This window comes from Littorina saxatilis, linkage group LG17 (assembly GCF_037325665.1).
Source record: "Littorina saxatilis isolate snail1 linkage group LG17, US_GU_Lsax_2.0, whole genome shotgun sequence".
Taxonomy (NCBI): domain Eukaryota; kingdom Metazoa; phylum Mollusca; class Gastropoda; order Littorinimorpha; family Littorinidae; genus Littorina; species Littorina saxatilis.
In genome coordinates this window covers 48,597,638-48,620,257 of record NC_090261.1, presented here as the reverse complement: position 1 = coordinate 48,620,257, position 22,620 = coordinate 48,597,638, and the positions used below count along the sequence as shown (strand labels likewise).

The following is a 22,620-nucleotide window of genomic DNA, read 5'->3' as shown; positions in this document are numbered from 1 at the left end:
ATTGTGACATGTAGTGGTTTTACGCCGAGAATAATTATGATCTGATTGATATGTTGACTGGGCATTCAATCGGATTGTCTCTTCAAATGATTAAAATACGATTCTCTCTCTCTCTCTCTCTCTCTCTCTCTCTCTCTCTCTCTCTCTCTCTCTCTCTCTCTCTCTCTCTCTCTCTCTCACACACACACACACACACACACACACACACACACACACACACACACACACACACACAATCCACACACAAACACAGAGCTTACAAAAGAGTAACAACACTATGCTCTTCACAAAGTTCAACATCTGCATTATTGATCGTCAAAATAATTGATACAAAAAATAACCAAGATAAATGGAGAAAATGAGCTCATTATCTGGTGAAATGAAAATGGGAGACTTCAAACACAAATAGGAATTAGGTCAATAACGCATGTGCAACACAGGTTACTTTGACTGGCATGTTTTGGGAACAGGAACTAGGGGGTCATTAACGTCCTCACGGGAAAATGTTCCTTTTAGGGACATGAAATGATGATACGCTACGTTTCTGGAATGGTTTTGAGCAGAATAGTAGCTTGCATGTCAGTACGATTTACACAAACAGATAAGTCATTACTTTTCATTTTAAACGTTATATCACATTACTGGGAAATGTGGGTCGTTTTCTCCCAGCGGAAAGCTAGCAGCAACACATGTCGCGCTACCCAAGTGTTTGCGTGTTTAGGTGTAATCAGCCACTTTGGCTGATTGACCGACGGCCAACTGGGCAATCAGCCCCCCCCCCCCCCCCCCCCCCATATACCAGTATGAAAAACTCTTTGGTTTCGTAAACATTGCACATACTTGTGCCAGTACAAACACCCAACGACTTGAAAGTAAACAAATAAACAAGATTAACACAAATATTTGTCCTGGTTAACTGATAACAAGGGTACATTAAGAAACACATTTTAAGTCTAAGAAATCATATTGTAATGCCTTTTTTCTTATAAAAAAACACTCATACAATAACAACATACAACTGAAAATCCGACTGATAATTTCAGGTAGTAGAAAGTCTCATTCTTTCATCAACTTAACGAAACTGAAATGAAACTGGGTTGCAAATGTGCACTCGACTTGCGTTGCTATCGTCAGAAACTTAAAAATGTTCACGTTAAATACAAATTGTATGCCAATCACAGTCTGCTTGAAAGACAACGAGCTTAACACTTTCGTGACGGGATGCGACTATATTAGTAATAGCGCTGCAACGCCCACGGACGGGAAGCGACTATTTTAGTATTAGACATACAAGGTACACGACTCGTGATTGCTTCCCGGTTTTTGAAGCTTGCAAATAAATTGAGTTGTTTCCCTTGATACACTTGGCGTCCCCTTCTGCCATTTGCAAATCCGCCTGATTTGTGTGCGTTTTTGAGGAAAAAAAATGAATCAAAGGCGAGCCTTGTCTCGGGAGGAGATTCTTCGGATGTTGGACCTAGAGGATCCCGTAGAGCATGATTCGGACGTATCGTTTTCGCCTCACGAAAGCGATACAAGCAGTGAAAGTGAGGAAGAAACAGTCCCGTTGTTGCTAGTACGAGTCGGCAAACTACACGTGGTTGGCGGTGATACTGCTAGACGAACATGTATCTCGGAATCGTGCAGGAGCTATGGGGGCGTGGCAGCACTGATAACAATGGATGGCTGGAGCCTTCAAATCCTTTTGGAATTGTTCATAGGTGTACAGTTGGTACTTTGTTGTGAAAATGTGACTTATATTCAATATGGATTACCTAGACATCATTTGGTGAGTGTTAGATCTACAGTTTTGTTTCATTTGAGTCAGGATGCTGTGAGTGAATGCGTGATTTGCTTGTTTTTTTCTTTGTACTGTCTCCTTATTTCTGTGTACAATGTTAACAATATTTCAGCTAATTCATAGGTTTTACACCTTGTTTGGTTATAACATTATTTATAATACTTTCTGTTAAAAAATAACTTTTAAAAAAAGCAGTAGAAAATAAAACACACACAAAAAAACGTTAAAAAACACAAATTATCCCCCTTTCACCCCCCTTTCACCCCCCTTTGCTAAAACAAATCGCGTGACAAACTTATAAATAGCACGACTGAACTGGGCATCCATTTTTGAATTAGTACACACAATTTGGTGGTGATTGGACTTAATTCAAGCTTGCTAGACAGATTTCTTTACAGTTACTGATTTTTGGGAAGTTTCTTGGTGGCAAGCTTGGGCAGGCAGGACGTAAACGCCGTGGCAGTGCTAGTCACAATAGTGTTAACAGCGACACTAAAATGAAATTGGATTGCAAAACCCACTTGGTCTGCTTTGTGGAGCTCTGGCCGTCAAAAACATAAACATTTTCACGAAAAAATCGTGTGCAAGTCACAGTTTACTTGAAAGACCACGAGTTGTTTTAAAAACATGCGTCTGTCAACAGAAGCGTTTCCATTCACCAACTCTCCATAACTAGTTTACATAGTATGCTTAATGATTATAGTATCATGCAGAAAATAGTACAATTATTGTGATGTGCGTTTGAATTCCTAACCTTTCTTTCCTTGGTGCTGCAAAGACGAGCGTCGAATTTGAGCCAGAATTTCTGAGAGATTCAGAACTAGTCTGACACGTTTTTGTTGTATTAGTTTAAGTTTAGCAAGTTAAAACAACATGTGCCAGCAACAAAATTAAAGAGATCCTTTGAGTTCACCGTTGCTACTTCGTGAACATTGTCCTTTTAGACTATTTGTAATGCCTCGTCTGTTTGTAGAATCACCCTCAGATTAGACGAGCAAGTCCACGATTAGCTTTTCGTGTTTCTTCGTTTGCTGTACAGTGACTAAGACTTGATTGTAACAAAACGCATAAAAAGAACAAATTAATGTACCATTTTGCAAAAAGAGTACATTTTCAAACTTGTTTTATTATACGTTTGCACTAACATTAGAAGTGAGACAACGCGTTGTGAATATAAGTATATTCGTTAGAACTGCGAGTCAATGTCATAAGTGTGAAGCAAAATGCTCTTTCCTTCATCGCAGCAAAGAAAATCTTCGATCATCAATCAAGTTCACTCGAAAGAAAAGTCAGTTTTGAGCGCCACTTGGAAAGACACCTGCCGGAAGTAGCCTCGCGGGCCTTGCGGGCGTTCCCGGTACTTCCGGCGGTAGGTGTGCCAAGGTTCGCCGCCATATTCCTCACACACGCCACTCTCGTCCCCCCGCCCCACTAAAGTCCTCAGCCTTGTGATAAACATGGCCCATTCGTAGGCCGACTCTGCCACATCCTTCAACCCAGGGGTCTTCCTGGACACCAGGCGGTTCGCCGTGCCCATGATCGGATGCCCGAATTCGCTGCGCAGCTGCATTACATCTTGGAATTTAGTTAGGATGGACTTGATGATGCCTTCGTCCTCGTCCACGATGGCGTTGAAGAGCTGCGACCTCATAGCGTTCTCGGCGCTGGCCAAGGAACCCTCGAAAAACATCGTGTCCAGGCGAGCCAGAAGGTGAGCCCCTCGGCCTGGGAGGAAAATAATAGTAATGATATTAATGATAAAAAAACGGGGAAAAACAAGAAGAACGAGAACTAAAGCAAGAAGAACCAGCACAAAAGCAAAAAGTACATAAACAAAAGCAAGAAGAACATGAACAAGAGCAAGAAGGTCAAGATCAAAGGCAAGAACATATAGAACAAAAGCAAGAACATGAGGAACAGGAACATGGAGAACACCAAGAAGGATGCTGATGCCGGCTAATGATAAGAAGAAGGAGAAGAATGATCGTGATGACCACGATGATCATGGCGACGACGGCAACACTTCTGCAATTATACACCGCTTCTCAATACATGGTCTCATTTGAAAACAGACAATTTCTTGTGAAGGCAAACAAAAATAAAAAATGGCCTTCAGTAAAACTTGATGTACATGTACTAGTTTGCATTCTCATGAACATTACAACCAAACAAACCTTTCATGGTGATGGCTGACTCGTCCCTGCAAGCCAGGACCTGAGGGATGTTCTCCTCCATGAAAGGTCCGTGCCTCTCCTTGGTGTTCCTCCCAGTGTTCGCGTGGTGAAGCATCCCCACCCCTCCCACCCCCACCCCGTCCACCCCGCCTAACACGGCTGGGTGGATGTCTGCGCAAGTGACGCCGCCTGTGAAGTAGGTCAGAAGGCCACGCGAGTGCGCGAGGTGCACGAGGCTGAGGATCTGACTGGCTGCCAGCGAACGTAGGACACACGTGCTCTTGTCTGATTGGCTGGCCTGGGCCTGGCTGCTCTCCCTTGTGATGCCGTCCGGATTTTCTGAAGCCGTGGAGGCGTTTTCGTCGCAAGAGGAATACCATGTGACCTGAAAACAACAAACTTGGTTTTCATCTGCGAGAATAATGCAAAATCAGTTTCGGTTTTTCTTTCTTTGAGATCTTAATAGCTTATCTGTCACGTCGTGGTTATTTCGTTCAATATTCATGCCATTATTTGAAGAACTGGCACATTTTACTGTTGTCGGATATATTCAAAGTCAAGAGAAGATCGATCTCTAATAATCAGGTTAAAGAATGACACCGCCACTATTATCGACAGGTTTTCCTTTATTAAAAATCCGGTCTTGCACAAGGACAACACGAGAGCTTGATCAATGTCAAACTAAGTAATTAAAAAAAAAGGATAATACGTCTCCATCCTTTTAGTTGTATGGATTAAAATAATAGGGAAAATAGTTTTGCACTGTTTATTTAATCTTGGAGTAGTAGTAGTAGTAGTAGTAGTAGTAGTAGTACTGAGTATTAGTACTGAGTAGTAGTAGTAGTAGTAGTAGTAGTAGTAGTAGTAGTAGTAGTAGTAGTAGTAGTAGTGGTAGTAGTAGTAGTAGTTGTTGTTGTTGCTGTTGTTGTTGTTGTTGTTTTCACTTGTGCATCTGTGACAGGGCGACCAGTCACCAATTATAGAGTAAAGTTTGTCATTGTCCAGTCTAGTGTTTGTAGTTCATGTTGCCGATCGCTTTATGTTTTGTGTAATGCCATTATCTGTTCTAAGTTAAATTTTGAGATGCACATGTCCAGTCACCGGTAGATCCTAAGCGCGCTTAGCCGTCTGTGTCCATGTTCTGACTAGTCTTTGATCCTTTGAACTTAAGCCGCTCTCCTAGGAAGAGATGGGTAGCCGCTGGCCTGCAGGTGGTCAGTTGCGTAACTTTTATGGCCTAACCGGGAGTAGCTTCCCAGAGGATGCTCTAGCCGTGCCTTTGAATGCGCCCCGATCAAAGCCTCGCTAGGAGGGTGTTCATTCCTTTGGTCGGGTGGATCGGATGGCAGGTAGTCAGTTGTTCCCCCACCCCCTCCTCCTTGTGGTCCTCCCCTTCCTCTTTTCCTACGTTTAACCAATGAAACACGGAACCTGCTCAGAGTGTCGTGGTTACGGGTGGTTACTAAGATGTTGATTGGATGTTTGTGACTCTAACTAAAGTTTGATTATGTATGTACATGCTGGGGAGTAGGAAAGAACGTTGAGACATACGAGAGAGGGTGGACGTGTGTTGTTGTGAGATCCACTAACTGACAAGATGTAGTCAACTTTGTATTGTGGCTTGTAGCCACCGGCTTCGGTCGGGTAGGCGAAGAGGAGGAGTAGGGAAGCGAACACAGGAATAAAATTTGCCATGCCAGTATTCTGCTGTTGTCACAATGTCATATGTTGTGTCCGTGAGTGAAAGTCCAGAGTGAGTCCTTACACATCATGTAGAGAACAAAAGATCGAGTTTACCCGAACCTTTCACACATCATTTCTTATACCATCACACCAAATCTCTCACCTGATCAAAACCCCCGACCAGTGTGATCTCGATAGCTCTCCGGGCGATGTGATGCGGCTCTTCGATCACTTTGGTTCTCCGGGCGGTGGGCGTGGCCTCTGGTCCCACCCCTTCCTCCGCCTCGTAGTCGTCTGTGAGGGGCGTGCCCAGGTCCCACACCGCGGACAGTGTCTGCAGGTGGCGCTCTCTGTGCACGTGCGGTCTGAGCTGGGACATGAAGGCAGCGGCCTGGGAGGTGGTCAGACCTGTTGGAAAGAAATGCAAAGAAATGCAATGTGTAAAACTGTGACACAATTACGTTTTAAGTAGGTACGATGTTATTATCAGTCGAACAAGCTAGGTCGTCGTATTAATGCAGGGAGCCTGTTTTATGCAAATACTTTCTTGGATACCAGTAATACAATTCAGTTTCATTGGCCCATCGACTTACTGATTAGTGTTGGAAGCTGAATAAGTTATTATTTTTTTCTAAACTCGTATTGGTTTTTAGAGTCTTGAAAGGGACGACATATTTATGACGTTGAACTCAAAATATGCGGGTGACATTAATTATGAAACTCAATAAAAATAACAAGAATTCATATAAATTTCACTTTTAATCTCGGATAATAATTCACGCATCTTACAGTTAACAAACTGATTGACAGATGAATTGATACATTGAATGCTTGCCTGCCTTCCTGGCGGATTTTTACACAATAATCAGTGCGCAAAAACGATCAAACTCACCCGCCATAGAGACGTGACAAGCCGCAGCACCCTGGTAGAAAGCAGCAGAGATAGAGTTAGCGGTCAGCTGGACCATTCTGGACAACTCCGCCTCCCATACTTCTGACGTCAACTTCTCGCCCTTGTGGCCGAGACGACGCGAGACGAAGAACGTGGTTGGAGCAGCGTCTCCGACGTGAAGACGAACTTTGCCGAAGTCGAACAGTGAGGGAGCGAGGTCACTGTCGCCTTCGAGGCTTCCTGTAACATTAACGGTTTTATCCTGTTGAATATTTCTAATCAACGTTGTAAAGGTGTATATCTCGTGAAAGGTCAGCGCTACTGCTAAAAAGCAAAAAGAAACTTGCGTTGAGACTAATGTTAAGGTGCGTCAGTGTTAGTGTGCGTCTCCTCAGTCTGCCCGTGCTTTTCAGTCCGTCAAGTTTCAGTCCGTCAAGTTTCAGTCCGTCAAGTTTCAGTCCGTCAAGTTTCAGTCCGTCAAGTTTCAGTCCGTCAAGTTTCAGTCCGCGTGCCATTATGCAAACGCACTTCCTGCAAAACGACTTACCTCAGAGAATCCTGTTTACTCGGATATTGGAACTTGTAAGTAAATTGTTGATGCATTTCCGTGAGAACGAAAATTCTCATTAAGGTTCGGCAGCAAACTTGTATAACTGAATCACGGGATATTTATCCGACAATTACCAGTGTATTAATCTACTTAATGTTAGTAAAATCTTCAAAATGAACGACAAACACCCGACATCGAGAAGACTGCAATATATCTTTCTTCTGAGTCCACACAGTTCAAACGTACATGTCGATTTTCTCACGAGTAGTCTTCTACCTTGTATGCCCGATTTCTACCCATTCATTAAGGCAGCCACACTCCATTTTCGGGGAGGGGTGGAACACAGTGACATAATCCTACCTACCAACATGCTGCACGTGCACGACGACTCCCTGCAGCCAATCGCTGCGCCGCGTGGTGCCCAGCACGTGACCGTATCCACTGTCAGTCAAGGCCAGCTGAGTCTGCACGTGGGGACGGAACCCTGGCGAGCCAAGAGGGCGGTGCTTGGTGTTGGTCATCTGCTGACCCTGGAATATAAATATTAAGTGGTCAAAGTCGTGTGTTGTGCAATGGAAATGAATGTTGACTTTCACTCAGTGACCGACCTGGCTTGAAGCCTGTCCTCAACTGGGCGAAGTCGACGACGCGAAGTATACTTCGCGAAGCTAGCCGCACGAAGCTTTAGCACAGAGGTTTTCGCAAAGTCCACTTCGGGCTCAATTAAGGACCGCCTTAAAGGCACAGTGCTGCTCACAGCCTTCGTTTTGCGTTTTTGTTGCAGCTGAGTGCATTTACAGTTCAAAAATCCTCCTATGGTAGTAAAACAAACCCAAAACTACCCAACGACGACATCTGTGAAGCTCGACAGTTTCTTGTTCACGCGAGTGCATAAATTAACCTAGTTATTACGTGGTGTTTGGTCGGAGTTCGATTCAACTGAGTGATTCCGGCCTCGATTTTGTTTTACACAAACTCATGATGACGTCTGACATAGTTTGCTAGTGACGTGTCTTTTTGTGCATGATGTGGTGATCTACCTGATCTAAATTTAGATCCAAAAATAGGTCAAGACCAGCCGGGTCCGAGTACGAAATTAATTCGTAAAAAAATCGCAGTTCTTGACTCTTTGGGTGCAAGTCAATGAAACTTGGTAGTTCTTCTAACGGATAGCTGCCTGAGGTATGACTAAAAGCTCCAGGGGCTCCGTGCACCTGGATTTGACAAGTTCAGTACCTTTAGGAAAAAGGTTGAAAGACCTTATATAGTCTAGTTAGCCTGGAAATATGAAAGTTCTGGTTAAAAAAAAATAGCACAGCTAGCAATTTCTTGGGAAAGTCATATATCTTTCGTGGTCTATACCTTTATGTTTTACGGCACACTGCCTATCGGTCGAAGGCTTGGGCCAACAACAAAAAAGTTGTATGTTTCTGGTAACATGGCTACAAAAAATAGGGTAGGTAGGTAGGTAGGGATTTTTTTTAATTCTTTTTAAAAATTTGTTGTCGGGTAGAAAATAACTATACAGTGACGCAAAGAGACTGGACTTACTATACAAAGAGAAAGACAACACATTACAAAACAAATGAGACAAAAGGGATGCGGGGTTATCCCCCTTGTGTCGTCTGCCGTCTGTTACTTTCGTTTTGACGCTTTTTTTCTCTCTTTTTTTTTACAAATGCAATAAAAAAAAAGTCTAGGGTCGGCGGGAAATAACTAGGTAGGGTCGGGTGACCAGAAACATACAACTTTTTTTGTGTGGCCTTGTCACAACTCAAAAGCTAACGCAGAACTCTGGTCATCTTAACCCGACTTACAAAACCATTCGTCGAGCTTACCTTATCCAGGAGGTGGTAGGCCAGCTGAAAAGCCAGGTATTCATGAGGTCGGGTTGCCGCCTCTCATCCCTGAACTAGATTATCTCATATCTATCTTAGACTATTCTCACACTATCCTATGTCGGGTGTTGGAGACACCTATCTTGTTTAGAAGGTGATAGGCCAGCTGGAACACCAGGTATTCATCAGGTGTGGGTTGCCGCCTCTCATCCCTGGACTAGATTATCTTATATCTATCTTAGACTACTCTCACACTATCATATGTTCATGGAGACATCTACCTTGTCCAGAAGATGGTAAGCCAGCTGGAAAGCCAGGTATTCGTCAGGTGTGGGTTGCCGTCTCTCATCTCTCAGTGCCTGACACACGGTGGACACAGTGGTGAGGAGCTCCGAGCAGAACTTGTCAGCATCCCACGTCAGTAGCAGCGAGTTCACCTCGTCCTCCACCGCCACGCTCACGTGACCCTAAACACGACAAATGCTTGGTTTGACTTTCATCACAGAATGGGATATAGAAGTATCCACATTATTCTTTGATCACTTGACTCATGGAGCAAGATCGTCATAGCGTTCAAAATCTGAGCCTCAGTGACGCGATTTGAGCGTCAACACTCCGGGAATCTTTTCAGCAGATATGGTGTTTTACCAAATTGTGTAGTTCATATTGGTGTTGTTGTAAGTGGTGTTTAATTGTTGTTGCTGCTGTCATTGTTGTTGTTGTTTTATTGTTGGGGGTAGAGATGTAATGGGAGGACGAAAGAGTGGACAGAACGAATGAGTTTGTATCCTCAATTACAATACAAATTTCAAACTCTTAAAATCACCAGCTTACCTGTCCCTCAGTGGGAACCACACCCACATAATCCTCGCTGGCCACGCCCCATTCTCTAACCACGCCCATACACACACGCATGGCGCGGAAAGCGGAGTCACTGAGTTGACGGACAGTTGTAGCCGTCATGATGCTTTGACCAAGGGCCAGGAAAGTCTCCACTTTGGCCGTGTCTCTGGGGAAAATTTTGATCAGTCCGTTGCGCAACTGTTTCTGCACCTGTGGTCAGACAAGAACATCATTGATAGAATTTAGTTGGTCTCGCAGTTGCTTTGGACTGAGGCTGGAGGATCAAGAAATAAAGGAGACAGAAATTAAGACAGAGACAGAACGATAGAGAGAGAGAGAGAGAGAGAGAGAGAGAGAGAGAGAGAGAGAGAGAGAGAGAGAGAGAGAGAGAGAGAGAGAGAGAGAGAGAGAGAGGAGATATATTTGGGTAAATTTGTGGCGGCGAGGGGAGGGGGGGGGGGGGGGCTGGTAGCAATTAGATAAAAAGAATAGCTCACAGACAGGCACGTTCGTTTGTTTGTTTGGTTGGTTGGTAGGTTGGTGGGTAGGTTGGTTGGTTGGTTGATTGTCAGTCCCACTACCAGATCAGGAAACTCAAACAACCAATCTAATCAGTATGTCAAATAATTCACACTTTACCTCATCAGAAACAGTAGTGGTAACAATCTGTTGTTCGGACTCTTTCCTGGCCACGGACTTTTTGCGCTGGGGGTTGTGGTCCGCCTTCTTGACGCTGACGTTGTACAAATTGAGTAGCAGATCTTGCAGTAGTGACAGGGTCACCTGGCGTAACGTACCAACTCCCACACTGACGCTGCCCTGTCGCTAAGGAAACAACATGATAACTGTTGAAAATGTGGCTATAAACGTTATAAAAACCGTGTTACGTCTTTGCGTTTTCTTTTGGCTCATATTCAGTCACCGTTAACGATTTTGAGACGCTGTGAACAATCAGTCAAACAGATATCAATCATCTAACCAGTAAGCCGATAGCCCCCCCCCCCCCCCCCCCCCCCGGGCCCTCTCTCTCAATCCCTCAGCTCCCCCCCCCCCCCCCCCTCTCCATATCTCACCCCGCAACTTACCTGAACTTTGTGGACTTGATCTATCCCGTGTTGCCTGACGTCATTCTGATGAGGTAGAGGTGCTTTCTCTACCATTGCGATGTCGTTGGAAACAGACATGCCGCCTCTCTCCTGCTGAGTGAAAATGGGCAGAAATAACACCGATTAAGCCGCGTGAACAGTAAAACTTAAAGGCCCACTCCGCCTCCCGTAAACCATCAGTTTCTGGCCACACACAGACACCGCCAGGTTTTACATACAGTACAAACATCCTTTCGTTTAAACACGTACCGCTAGAGAACACCCTAAGCGCCCTCCATAGAGAGCGAGCATTTTTCAAAGAATTTATTTCGCGTTGGCGTTTAGGACAGTGCGCGGATCGGACGCTTCGTTATGGCGCTAGACCCAACTTTGATAAACGTAATAGTAAATTGACAGATTGTGAGACAAACATTGTTAAAACACGAGATTAATTCTTTTATCATTAAGACAAAGTTAGTACGTTTTGATCCGGTGTTATTATAACCCGGATAATGTGGTTATTCTGAAATATCAAGCACGTTATTCCCAGTTGCCCCTGTAATACAGGGCTCCCCACGGACGCCGGTTCTAGAGGGTCCCGGGACCTCCACTTTTAATGTTTAGAGGGTCCATGGACCCCCTATGCGGAGTTTTAGAGGGTCCCAAGAGTCCAAGGTCCCCAAAGTACCTGTGGTCATAATAACGCATTGCTATCGTGAATAGTGTGATACGAAGGGTCTTTTATCATCAAAATATTCGAAGAGGACACTTGAACTCAAGTTAACCTTGTTAAATGGAACAGACACACACTTTTCCATATCGTTCCGGTGTGAAATTGGCATTTGTGCTTGCACTATACTTGACCGACGACTACAGTCTCATGAGTCTGAAAAGGGTAACTACGATACGCACGATTGTGGAAATGTAGTGCGTCCCGGGACCCGCTCTTTATATGTTTAGTGCGTCCCGGGACCCCCTCAATGAATTTCTAGTTCGTGATTTCGGCTTCTAGTGCGTATAGGACGCAGGGACGCGCGCTATGGAGAGCCCTGTTAATACTAAATGACCCTGTCAAACAACTTGTCTGATCAGACGATTGTTTCAAAACTACGATCTGTGGCCCACTTGTCCCTTCTCTGTCCTTCTTTGTCTGTCTGCCATTCTGTCTGTCTCTTTGTCTGTCCGTCTGTCTCACAATATCTGTCTGTCTCGTTTTATCTGTCTCTGTTTCTCAATTTCTCTGTGTGTCTGTCTGTGTGTCTGCGTGTCTGTCTGTCTGTCTGTCTGTCTGTCTGTCTGTCTGTCTGTCTGTCTCTCTCTCTCTCTCTCTGTCTGTCTGTCTCTCTGTCTCTCTCTTTCTCTCTCTCTCTCTCTCTCTCTCTCTCTCTCTCTCTCTGTCTGTCTGTCTCTCTCTGTCTCTCTCTGTCTCTCTCTCTCTCTTTCGTTTTGTTATGTCATTGTTTCCGAGTCCGGGTTTGAGTTATCTTTAAGTCCCATACATTTCACCCGTCCCACTTTACCCCCAGTCTTTTGCTACCCTCATTCACCACTCCCCCCCCCCCCTCCCCAAGCCCTACCACCAACCAACCCCTACACTTTTTTACATTTAGTCAAGTTTTGACTAAATGTTTTAACATAGAGGGGGAATCGAGACGAGGGTCGTGGTGTATGTATGTGTGTGTGTGTGTGTGTGTGTGTGTGTGTGTGTGTGTGTGTGTCTGTGTGTGTGTGTGTGTGTCTGTGTGTGTGTCTGTGTCTGTGTGTCTGTGCGTGTGTGTGTGTGTAGAGCGATTCAGACCAAACTACTGGACCGATCTTTATGAAATTTGACATGAGAGTTCCTGGGAATGATATCCCCGGATGTTTTTTTTTCTTTTTTTCGATAAATACTTTTGATGACGTCATATCCGGCTTTTTGTAAAAGTTGAGGCGGCACTGTCACACCCTCATTTTTCAATCAAATTAATTGAAATTTTTGTAAAGCAATCTTCGACAAAGGCCGGACTTCGGTATTGCATTTCAGCTTGGTGGCTTAAAAATCAATTAATGACTTTGGTCATTAAAAATCTGAAAATTGTAATAATTTTTTTTATATAAAACGATCCAAATTTACGTTCATCTTATTCTACATCATTTGCTGATTCCAAAAACATATAAATATGTTATATTTGGATTAAAAACAAGCTCTAAAAATTAAAAATATAAAAATTATGATCAAAATTAAATTTCCCAAATCGATTTAAAAACAATTTCATCTTATTCCTTGTCGGTTCCTGATTCCAAAAACATATAGATATGATATGTTTGGATTAAAAACACGCTCAGAAAGTTAAAACGAAGAGAGGTACAGAAAAGCGTGCTATGCAGCACAGCGAAACCACTACCGCGCTGAACAGGCTTGTCAGTTTCACTCCGTTATGCATAAGCGGCGGACTACGGTCATTTTGAAAAAAATGCAGTGCGTTCAGTTTCAATCTGTGAGTTCCACAGCTTGACTAAATGTAGTAATTTCGCCTTACGCGACTTGTTTCAACTCCGTTCGTTCCCTTGTCCGGCCCACTCCTTTATCTGAATCCTTTCATTTTCGAAAACATAATATCTCCGTGAAACTGTTTCTTGTCGCTTACAATAACACGGAACTAACAACTGATACTACTCGAGCCAGCAAGAATGAGAGCGGAGAACGTGCACACCTTTGAGAGATAAACCCACAAATCCGCACACGGATCTAGATTGTACACACATATATCCTGTGTGGAGTTGACAACATGCACAGTTACGGCCTCTCTACGATGGGCGTGCAGATCCGGTTTGTCTGTGAAAGTCGATGATTAATAACTGTGGTGTCAGGTTTTGCGCGTGTCTTGAAAAGGTAGTGAAAATACCTAAAGTAATCGGTTTTTGTTAACATCCATTACGCAATAAGAACTTTAAAAAAAAAGGCAGTGCTATGGTTTGTTTCATGGATTTTTCGTGTTCCCTTCAAACAATTGCTCAGTGGGGTGGGTGTTTATTTGACTGAAAGAGGATAGGCTGCGACCGTATTCGTTGATTTAAGTTTTTTTTATTACCAATCTACGTTTATTTTTATTGCCAATTATTATGCAAATTATCTCCTGATCGTGGTGTTTCCACGAAGTTGGTCCCTCGGTTGCTTTGTGTATGTGTGTGTATCAGTGTGTGTGTGTGTGTGTGTGTGTGTGTGTGTGTGTGTGTGTGTGTGTGTGTGTGTGTGTGTGTGTGTGTGTGTGTGAGAGAGAGAGAGGGGGGAGGAGGAAGGAGGGGGGTGAGAGGAAACTAAACTGAACTGAACTGAACTTTATTTCACCAGGATAAAGATATAAGGTTAGGCTTTTTCTTACAAGCTGTCCTCGAGACGAAGAAACGCACAAGGACAAATAACAAGTCGCGTGAAGCGATATAAAAACATCTAGTCAAGCTGTTGGTATCCAAGTAAAAGATTAACACTATAAAACAGTGATCGCCGAGACTATATGAAGAGAGTTTCGACTAACCACACCCAAAGACCTAGACGGGTCATGTTCGTCTCCGCGTACCGTGCGAACGCGGTACTTACTTAACCTATTTTTAGAGTAAACATGACATATGTATATTGAGAAATACGATGCAATCATTTTAAAATCTATTAGTGAAAATTCGATTATAATGACAACTTTAATGAGCAAACTAATTGACTAATTTGTATGCTGCCGAGCTAAAATTCAATCGAAGATTGCTTGACCCAGAGACCTATATTTATATATATATCTAATATAGGTCTATGCTTGACCATAATTGCAATCAATTTGATTGAAAAATGAGGGGGTGACAGTGCTGCCTCAATTTTAACAAAAGCCGGATATGACGTCATCAAGACATTTATAAAAAAAATGCAAAAAACGTCTGGGGATATCATACCCAGGAACTCTCATGTTTGTTTGTTTGCTTAACACCCAGCCGACCACGAAGGGCCATATCAGGGCGGTAACTCTCATGTGAAATTTCATAAAGATCGGTCCAGTAGTTTTCTTTGAATCGCTCTACACACACACACACACACACACACACACACACACACACCATCCTCGTCTCGATTCCCCGTCAATGTTAAAACATTTAGCCAAAGCTTGACTAAATGTAAAAAGTTTTAAAAGACTAATAAAGATGATGATGATGATGACGATGACGATGACGATGACGATGATGACGACGACGACGACGACGATGATGATGATGATGATGATGATGATGATGATGATGATGATGATGATGATGATGATGATGATGATGATGATGATGATGTATTACCCCTAATACACGGTGTTCCTCAAATTGTTCAAATGTGATGTTGCACAAAGAGAAAGATTTAATTTGAGTTGGGAAACCTGTTGTTTTTGTCTTACTGCAATTACTGTACTTTTTGTTTTTACAATTAAAGCATTGACAATACATCAGTTATTGACATTTTATAAGGCTGTTTGAAGAACGGATTCCATTTCTTGAACCGACTTTCCACTTGAAAGAAGAGAAAAACCATTGATAAACAAATAAATCACTCCCGGCGCTCCTTTCAGGTATGTGCATTGGCTAATCATTAGGGGGTTGGAGAAGATATAATACAGTTTCCATGGTTTGTCTAAATTTTGTTTGTTTGTTTGCTTAACGCCCAGCCGACCACGAAGGGCCATATCAGGGCGGTGTTGCTTTGACATATAACGTGCGCCACACACAAGACAGAAGTCGCAGCACAGCTAGGCTTCATGTCTCACCCAGTCACATTATTCTGACACCGGACCAACCAGTCCTAGCACTAACCCCATAATGCCAGACGCCAGGCGGAGCAGCCACTAGATTGCCAATTTTAAAGTCTTAGGTATGACCCGGCCGGGGTTCGAACCCACGACCTCCCGATCACGGGGCGGACGCCTTACCACTAAGACCAACCGTGCCGGTGTTTATCTAAATAAGTTGCAATGAACAGACTCACAAAAATAGACAAATACTTAGTCTTTCAGTTAAACAAATCAATACATTAATTCAAATGGGGGACATTTGAGTCTAGGAAGTGACACAGCTTGCATTCCCCTGAACATAGCTGACAGATACACCAAAGGGCAGAAACAAATACAACAAAAGAGAAACACAATGACAGACACTAAAACAAACAAGAAATTAGTTTTTACCCTTCGCAGTCGTGACATTAAACACGCAATGATGACTGCCAGGCAGACCACGCCCACACAAGCGACCACGGCCACCGCCAGTGCTGCCACGGTGAAGTCGTCACCCAGTTTACTGGACACGGAGACGTTTGAGTTTTGTTGTGCTGCCTGAAAGACATGACAAAAATAATGTAAGTTTCATGCTGGCCATTCTTACAAAACTACTAACCGGGTTTTTTTTCAATTGAAAGGCATGTACGTGGTGCCTCAGTGTAAACACACACACACACACACACACACACACACACACACACACACACAAACAGAAATATCCAACAACATTTGAAGCAAAGTGCTGTGAAAACTTGATACTGCTCAATATTGACTGTAACACGAAAAACAGTACTGATTCTTTAGGGTGTAAAACGTTATTTTCAACTGTTAAAACAACAAACAAACAAACAAATAAACAAACAAACAAGAACACACGTTTTCAACACCTTTATTTTGTCAGAAGTTATACGGCTGAAAATGTACTTGTATTTAAAAATGTCTTTACCTGTGTTGAGACAGAAGCTAGATATCTATTGTTGTACGGCTGAACTGTACTTGTATCAAACAATGTCTTTACCTGTGTTGAGACAGAAGCTAGATATCTATTGTTGTACGGCTGAACTGTACTTGTATCAAACAATGTCTTTACCTGTGTTGAGACAGAAGCTAGATATCTATTGTTGTACGGCTGAACTGTACTTGTATCAAACAATGTCTTTACCTGTGTTGAGACGAGGGAAAGGTTCACTGATACGCCGATGAAGAAAATAAGTACCCGCACCGACCACCTGTTTTGTGTCAGCACCATGATTGTCGTCAGTTTTCTCCCGGCTGATATGATGGTCTCTTAAACTATACCTGTAAGCACAAGGAATACGAAGAAAGTGTCAATAATACGGAATTATAGCACCGTTTTTCCTGAACAACAACAACAACAACGACGACGACGACGACCCACCACCACCACCACCAACAACAACAACAACGACGACGACCCCACCACCACCACCAACAACAACAACAACAACAACAACAACAACAACAACAACAACAACAACAACAACAACAACAACAACCATAGAACCATTAGGCTTCAGACACGACCTTACTGGTTTTCTCTTCACCTTTGAGCGTGCATTAACGTAAATCAGGTCGTGAACGTACAATTCCAGGATTCGTGACATCAATGACAATGCGCAAACCTGCAGTGCAACTCGAATTTTTCTAAATTTGTTGAGTGCTTTTACAAGTAAGTATTAATGACGAAAATTGAAATAAAATGCGATGGATTGTCTCCGTTCGATCGAAAGAATATTTTGAAGCTTCAGAATTATCGGATGCGTGTACCGTTTCAGTCATCTAGCTTGAATTTTGTAACTAAAGCTCTATTCGTAAACTAATGAGAGAGAAAAAACAAGAACATAAGTTTCAACAAACAAAACAGCAATTGAATCAGATGCTCATGCCGCGGTATCAAAATATCAGAAAATGTGTTCTATGTGAACTCCAGTCAGCATAATGATTTACAGGTAAAACTGAGTTCCCTGTAAACTAATTCAACCCACTCATTCTCTCTCTCTCTCTCTCTCTCTCTCTCTCTCTCTCTCTCTCTCTCTCTCTCTCTCTCTCTCTCTCTCTCTCTCTCTCTCTCTTTGTCTCTCTCTCTCTCTCTCAGTCTCAGTCTCAGTCTCAGTCTCAGTCTCTCTCTCTCTCTCTCTCTCTCTCTCTCTCTCTCTCTCTCTCTCTCTCTCTCTCTCTACTGAACAAAAACAAAAATATTTTCCAATAGCCCTCAAGCAGGCTAAAATCATTCCTCTGTATCTGGCAAAAAGAAAGACCCCTCAAATTATAGGCCGATTTCTATACTGTCAGTATTATCAAAACCACTGGAACGACATATAAACAAACACCTATTATCGCACTTTGACCACAATCAATTATTTCACCCTAACCAGTCTGGATTTAGAGCTCATCACTCCTGTCACACTGCCTTAGTCTCTCTGGTTGATCAGTGGTTGGAAAAGATCAACGATAATGAATTTTGTAGAGCTGTTTTTGTAGATTTTGACAAAGCTTTTGATGTAATTGACCACAAGTTGTTACTGAGGAAACTCACATTGTATGGACTCGGGATTGATTCTGTTGAACTTATAACTTCTTTTCTTAGTGACAGGCCACCGCCTCAGCATCAAGTATGCAGGATGTACGATATGGCGTACCACAAGGGTAAGTTTTAGGCCCTCTCCTCTTCTCTATGTAACCGTGTGCCGAAACACTACGATCACCTCGGGAAGCGAAGTGCAATCAAACAGGATTGAAAATGTTAGGACTAATTTCTTAGCCCTATAAAAACTGTTATGCAAACCCGAAGGTTTCCATGAACATACAGACAATCGGAAACCACCAGACCCCATCACAAACAGAATTCTACAATCCACGGGTGTTGACTTTAAAGGCCAACAACTCGGGTGCAGAGTCTGCTGTGAAAGGAGCGGTAGCCTCCCCTGTCACATCTATATACATAAATGACCTTCCCCTTCACGGCATTGAGAATTTATGTGAACTTTTTGCAGATGACACAACCATACATTCTAGTAACACCAATTTAAGTCGTTTATCAGAAACACTGCAAGAAAGTTTAACTGAACAGTTGAGTGAATGGACTGAGCTAAATCACATGTCCCTTAACCCCCAAAAAACAAAAAGCATGATAATAGCAACTAGGCAAAAACGCCAGAACATAACCTCAATATTTCACGATCTAACGGTTAATGATAAACTTGTTGAAAAAGTCGACCATCATAAAGTTTTGGGAGTGATCATTGATAACCTGTCTTGGTCACACCACATCGAACAACTGTCTAAACAAGTGTCCAAGAAGGTTTATCTATTATCTAAAATCAAGCACTTTCTGAATTTGGAAGCCAGGAAATTATTCTTTAATGCTCATATTCAGTCTGTTATTGATTACGCGTCTACCTTGTGGGACTCGGCAAGTGAAAATTCATTCAATCCACTAATTAGATTACATAAACGAGCGCTTAAAGTAGTCTTATTAAAGAAAACAACCCTATCTGAGTTAGACTACATGAACTTAGGCATTCTTCCTCTGAAGGCAAGGCTAAGTTATAATAAAGGTACCCTTATGCATAACATTATTCATGGATGTGTACCTCAAACCATATTTTCCAAATTCATGTTAAAAACTTCACGTCAATTGATGAGACTGAACATGCCTCTGCCTAGGATTGACCTATTCAAATCTAGTCAAGTTAGTCTATTCAGGTAGCAGTCTCTGGAACACTCTTCCGACAATCCTACGGCAAACTCGCAGCACAAACGTTTTCAAGACCAGATATACGTCTTATCTCATGAAGTCTAAATAAACATCTGTTGTCGCTAGAATGGTTGTTAAAACCAACAATTAACCGGTGCTTTTTAACAATGTATTATTATTTTTATATACACTGATTTTTTCGAATGTAGTGTATGTCAATGGGCATGGCATTTACAGCTTTGTTGCGTCAGTCAGTGCAATCTACTCTATAATTCTTAACTCATGTCAAATGAACTTACATTTTTTCATGTAAGCAATGTATTGTATGTAAATTGATGATATGTTCTTACTTTCATTTTATTATAATCATGTAGCAGTAGTTTTCTTTACTTGCTTATTCTTTAGCAATTTTAGACTAGTCCCTCTTTAGGGCGAGGGCCAGATGTAAAAAAGCAGATCACTGCTTACTCTATTACCCTCGTTAAATAAAGAATTGTTCTTGTTCTTGTTCTTGTTCTCTCTCTCTCTCTCTCTCTCTCTCTCTCTCTCTCTCTCTCTCTCTCTCTCTCTCTCTCTCTCTCTCTCTCTCTCTCTCTCTCTCTGTGAACTATTTTCAGATGATACTACAATTCATTCTAGTCACAAAGATCTAAGTGAGCTAGCAAGAGTCCTCCAAGAAAACATCGATTGCTGGAATGGTCAGAACTAAACCATATGTCACTGAACCCAAATAAAACTAAATGCATGCTTCTAACAACTAGACAAAAACGACAAAATCTATCATCACAATTTCCTAAACTACAAATACAAACTCAAGATGTAACTGAAGTTGATAACCATAAAGTCTTGGGCATAACCATTGATAATAATCTGTCTTGGTCAAAACATTTAGATACACTTTGTAAAAATATATCAGTTATCAAAAATTAAACACTTTCTAGACCTACGCACACGGAAACCGTGTTTTTTCAGGCATATATTCAATCAACTATTGATTATGCGTCCACAGTGTGGGACTCTGCAAGTGCAAACACTTTGAAACACTTATGCTCTTCACATAGACGAGCTGTTAAATTAATTCTTTTAAAAAATACATCTCTCTCTACGTCTGATTATAAAAAATTAAATGTTCTTCCTATCAAATTAAGATTTACCTATAACAAAGGTGCAATGATGCATAGAATTATGTCAGGGAATGCACCTACATTCATTGTCTCAAATTTCATCAGTAATTCAAGAAAACTAAACAAATTAATTACCCCAACCCCTAGAATTGACCTTTACAAATCAAGTCTTTCTTATTCTGGCGCCTTATTGTGGAACTCCATTCCTGATTTAATTAAAATGCAATTCAGTGAAACTTCCTTCAAGGAACTGTACAAGCTGTTTCTCTTGGAAACAAGTAAATAATCATGTGATAATATTACATCATTGCTTGATATTCATAATGCATTTTGAAATGTCTTTTTAATTTGTTGACATGTTAATTATATAAATTGAATTGTAATTAAGTTAACTTCTATTTTTTCTTGTTATTAATCGAGTTACCCTCAATGGGTGAGGGCCGGATGAAAAAAAAGCATGTATACTTTGCTTATTCTGTTACCCTCGATAAATAAATAAAGTTCAAAGTTCTCTCTCTCTCTCTCTCTCTCTCTCTCTCTCTCTCTCTCTCTCTCTCTCTCTCTCTCTCTCTCTCGGTCTCTCAGGTTGACAATGACAAACAGGCAAACAAAAAGACAGACAGATAAACAGACAGACAGACAGACAATCCTACCAACAAAACAAAACAACCGTGTCAGTTCTGGTCAGTCAAAATGAAAACTGACTGATTGGTGAAGGGCAGCTAAAGCAACGACTGAATGACAAATCGAAATTATGCATGATCAGTTGAAACAATTAATTACCACTTACCAATTTCAGCCAGTAAGCCAATTTTATGAATTCACTTTTCTCCGGCGTCTCTCAGCTTCGGGCTTGTTACATCAACACTGGCGTTATGTAAAATCTGCTCCTCGTTCTTCTACTTTCTCTGCTTTCAATTTGTCCCTCAGAACTCGCTGTAAAATGCTTTTAGTTGCCTGCTAATGGCACCGTATTCTGTCGCGTTCAGCACTCAAAACACTCAGCATGAAACGCAGCAGTATTTTCTCAGTTATTCCATAGGTATTCCTGTCTTTCTAGACACTATCGACGACAGTTCGGCAAAATGGTGTTTGCGTGCGAGATTCAGTGTCACGACTGCCTACAGGTCTGTTTCTCAAATTCAGGCATCTTAAAAAAAAAAAAAATTCAAGTAAACAGTAAACCTCTGTCAGATCCTCAACCAATGAGAAATGCGGATAGAGGAGTAAAGCTGTGACGTTTCACCACTCACAGCCGGTACAATCCGCTCGCAGCTGTCTTTTTTATTTGCGCTGTTGATAGTCTTCACGGAACTCGGCACTCGAGATCACAGGGAACTGACATGTCAGAAAACGGATACGCGGGCAAGGTTATGCTATTGGAGTCAACACGTACTCTGTTGAATTGTATATAATTATGTCGTGTAAGAGTTGCGTTTTTGTCTAAGTCAAGTTATGCCTGGCATAGGCCTACCTGGTCAAGTTGAGAGAGAAACGGATCCTCAGCATGCAAACAAAACCTGGAAAAGTGGTTCTTATTGTGTGACATGTAGCCTAGTTTATAACGGTGAAAACAAGCTTCAGTTTGGTGTGAGGCCCGTGTGTGTGTCAGTGTGTGTGTGTGTCAGGCATGAAAACTGAAAAAAAAAAAAAATACTGAAAAAAAAATTCGAAGGCGCATAGCGCCAAGTTTTGCAGGCGCGTAGCGCCAAGTTTCGCAGGCGCGAAGCGCCAAGACTTCTAGGGGGGTCCGGGGGCATGCCCCCCCTGGAATTTTTTTTTTCAAGGGTGCAATTTGGTGCAATCTGGGGCTATCTGAGCCTTAAAATTGGATTCAAACATGGCCCCAAAACTATTTTACTATAACTATGACTAGGAAAAAATAAAAAAATAAAAAAAAAATAAAAAAATAAAAAAAAATAAAAAAAAAAAAGGAAAAATACGGAAATTAAAAAAAATACGGTTTATTTTTTTCAAAAATACGGAAAATACGGAAAATACGGAGAATTTTCATGCCTGGTGTGTGTGTGCGTGTGTGTACGTGTGTTGTGCCAGTGTATGTGTGAGTGTGTGTGCCGTGAGATAAGGAAAGAGAAACTGAGAGAGAGAGAGAGAGAGACTCTCTCTCTCTCTCTCT

The 22,620-nt window shown here is 42.0% G+C and overlaps 1 protein-coding gene across 2 annotated transcripts; it reads right to left on the bottom strand.

Moving 5' to 3' along the window:
• Positions 1-256: 256 nt before the first annotated feature.
• Positions 257-21,689, bottom strand: LOC138953647 (uncharacterized). 2 transcript variants are annotated; one of them, XM_070325528.1, is made up of 12 exons: positions 21,274-21,689; positions 16,804-16,940; positions 16,050-16,196; positions 10,867-10,980; positions 10,421-10,606; positions 9,773-9,991; positions 9,220-9,405; positions 7,465-7,630; positions 6,551-6,790; positions 5,822-6,066; positions 3,976-4,360; positions 257-3,526 (listed from the first exon to the last, which is right to left on the bottom strand). In XM_070325528.1, the coding sequence occupies exons 2-12, from the start codon at positions 16,888-16,890 to the stop codon at positions 3,075-3,077; spliced, it is 2,427 nt and encodes an 808-aa protein (XP_070181629.1). In that variant the 5' UTR covers positions 16,891-16,940; positions 21,274-21,689; the 3' UTR covers positions 257-3,074. The 2 variants fall into 2 exon arrangements, with proteins under 2 accessions (XP_070181629.1, XP_070181630.1); XM_070325529.1 differs by having other exon boundaries at positions 10,867-10,977; positions 21,274-21,688.
• Between the last annotated feature and the right edge of the window lie 931 nt (positions 21,690-22,620).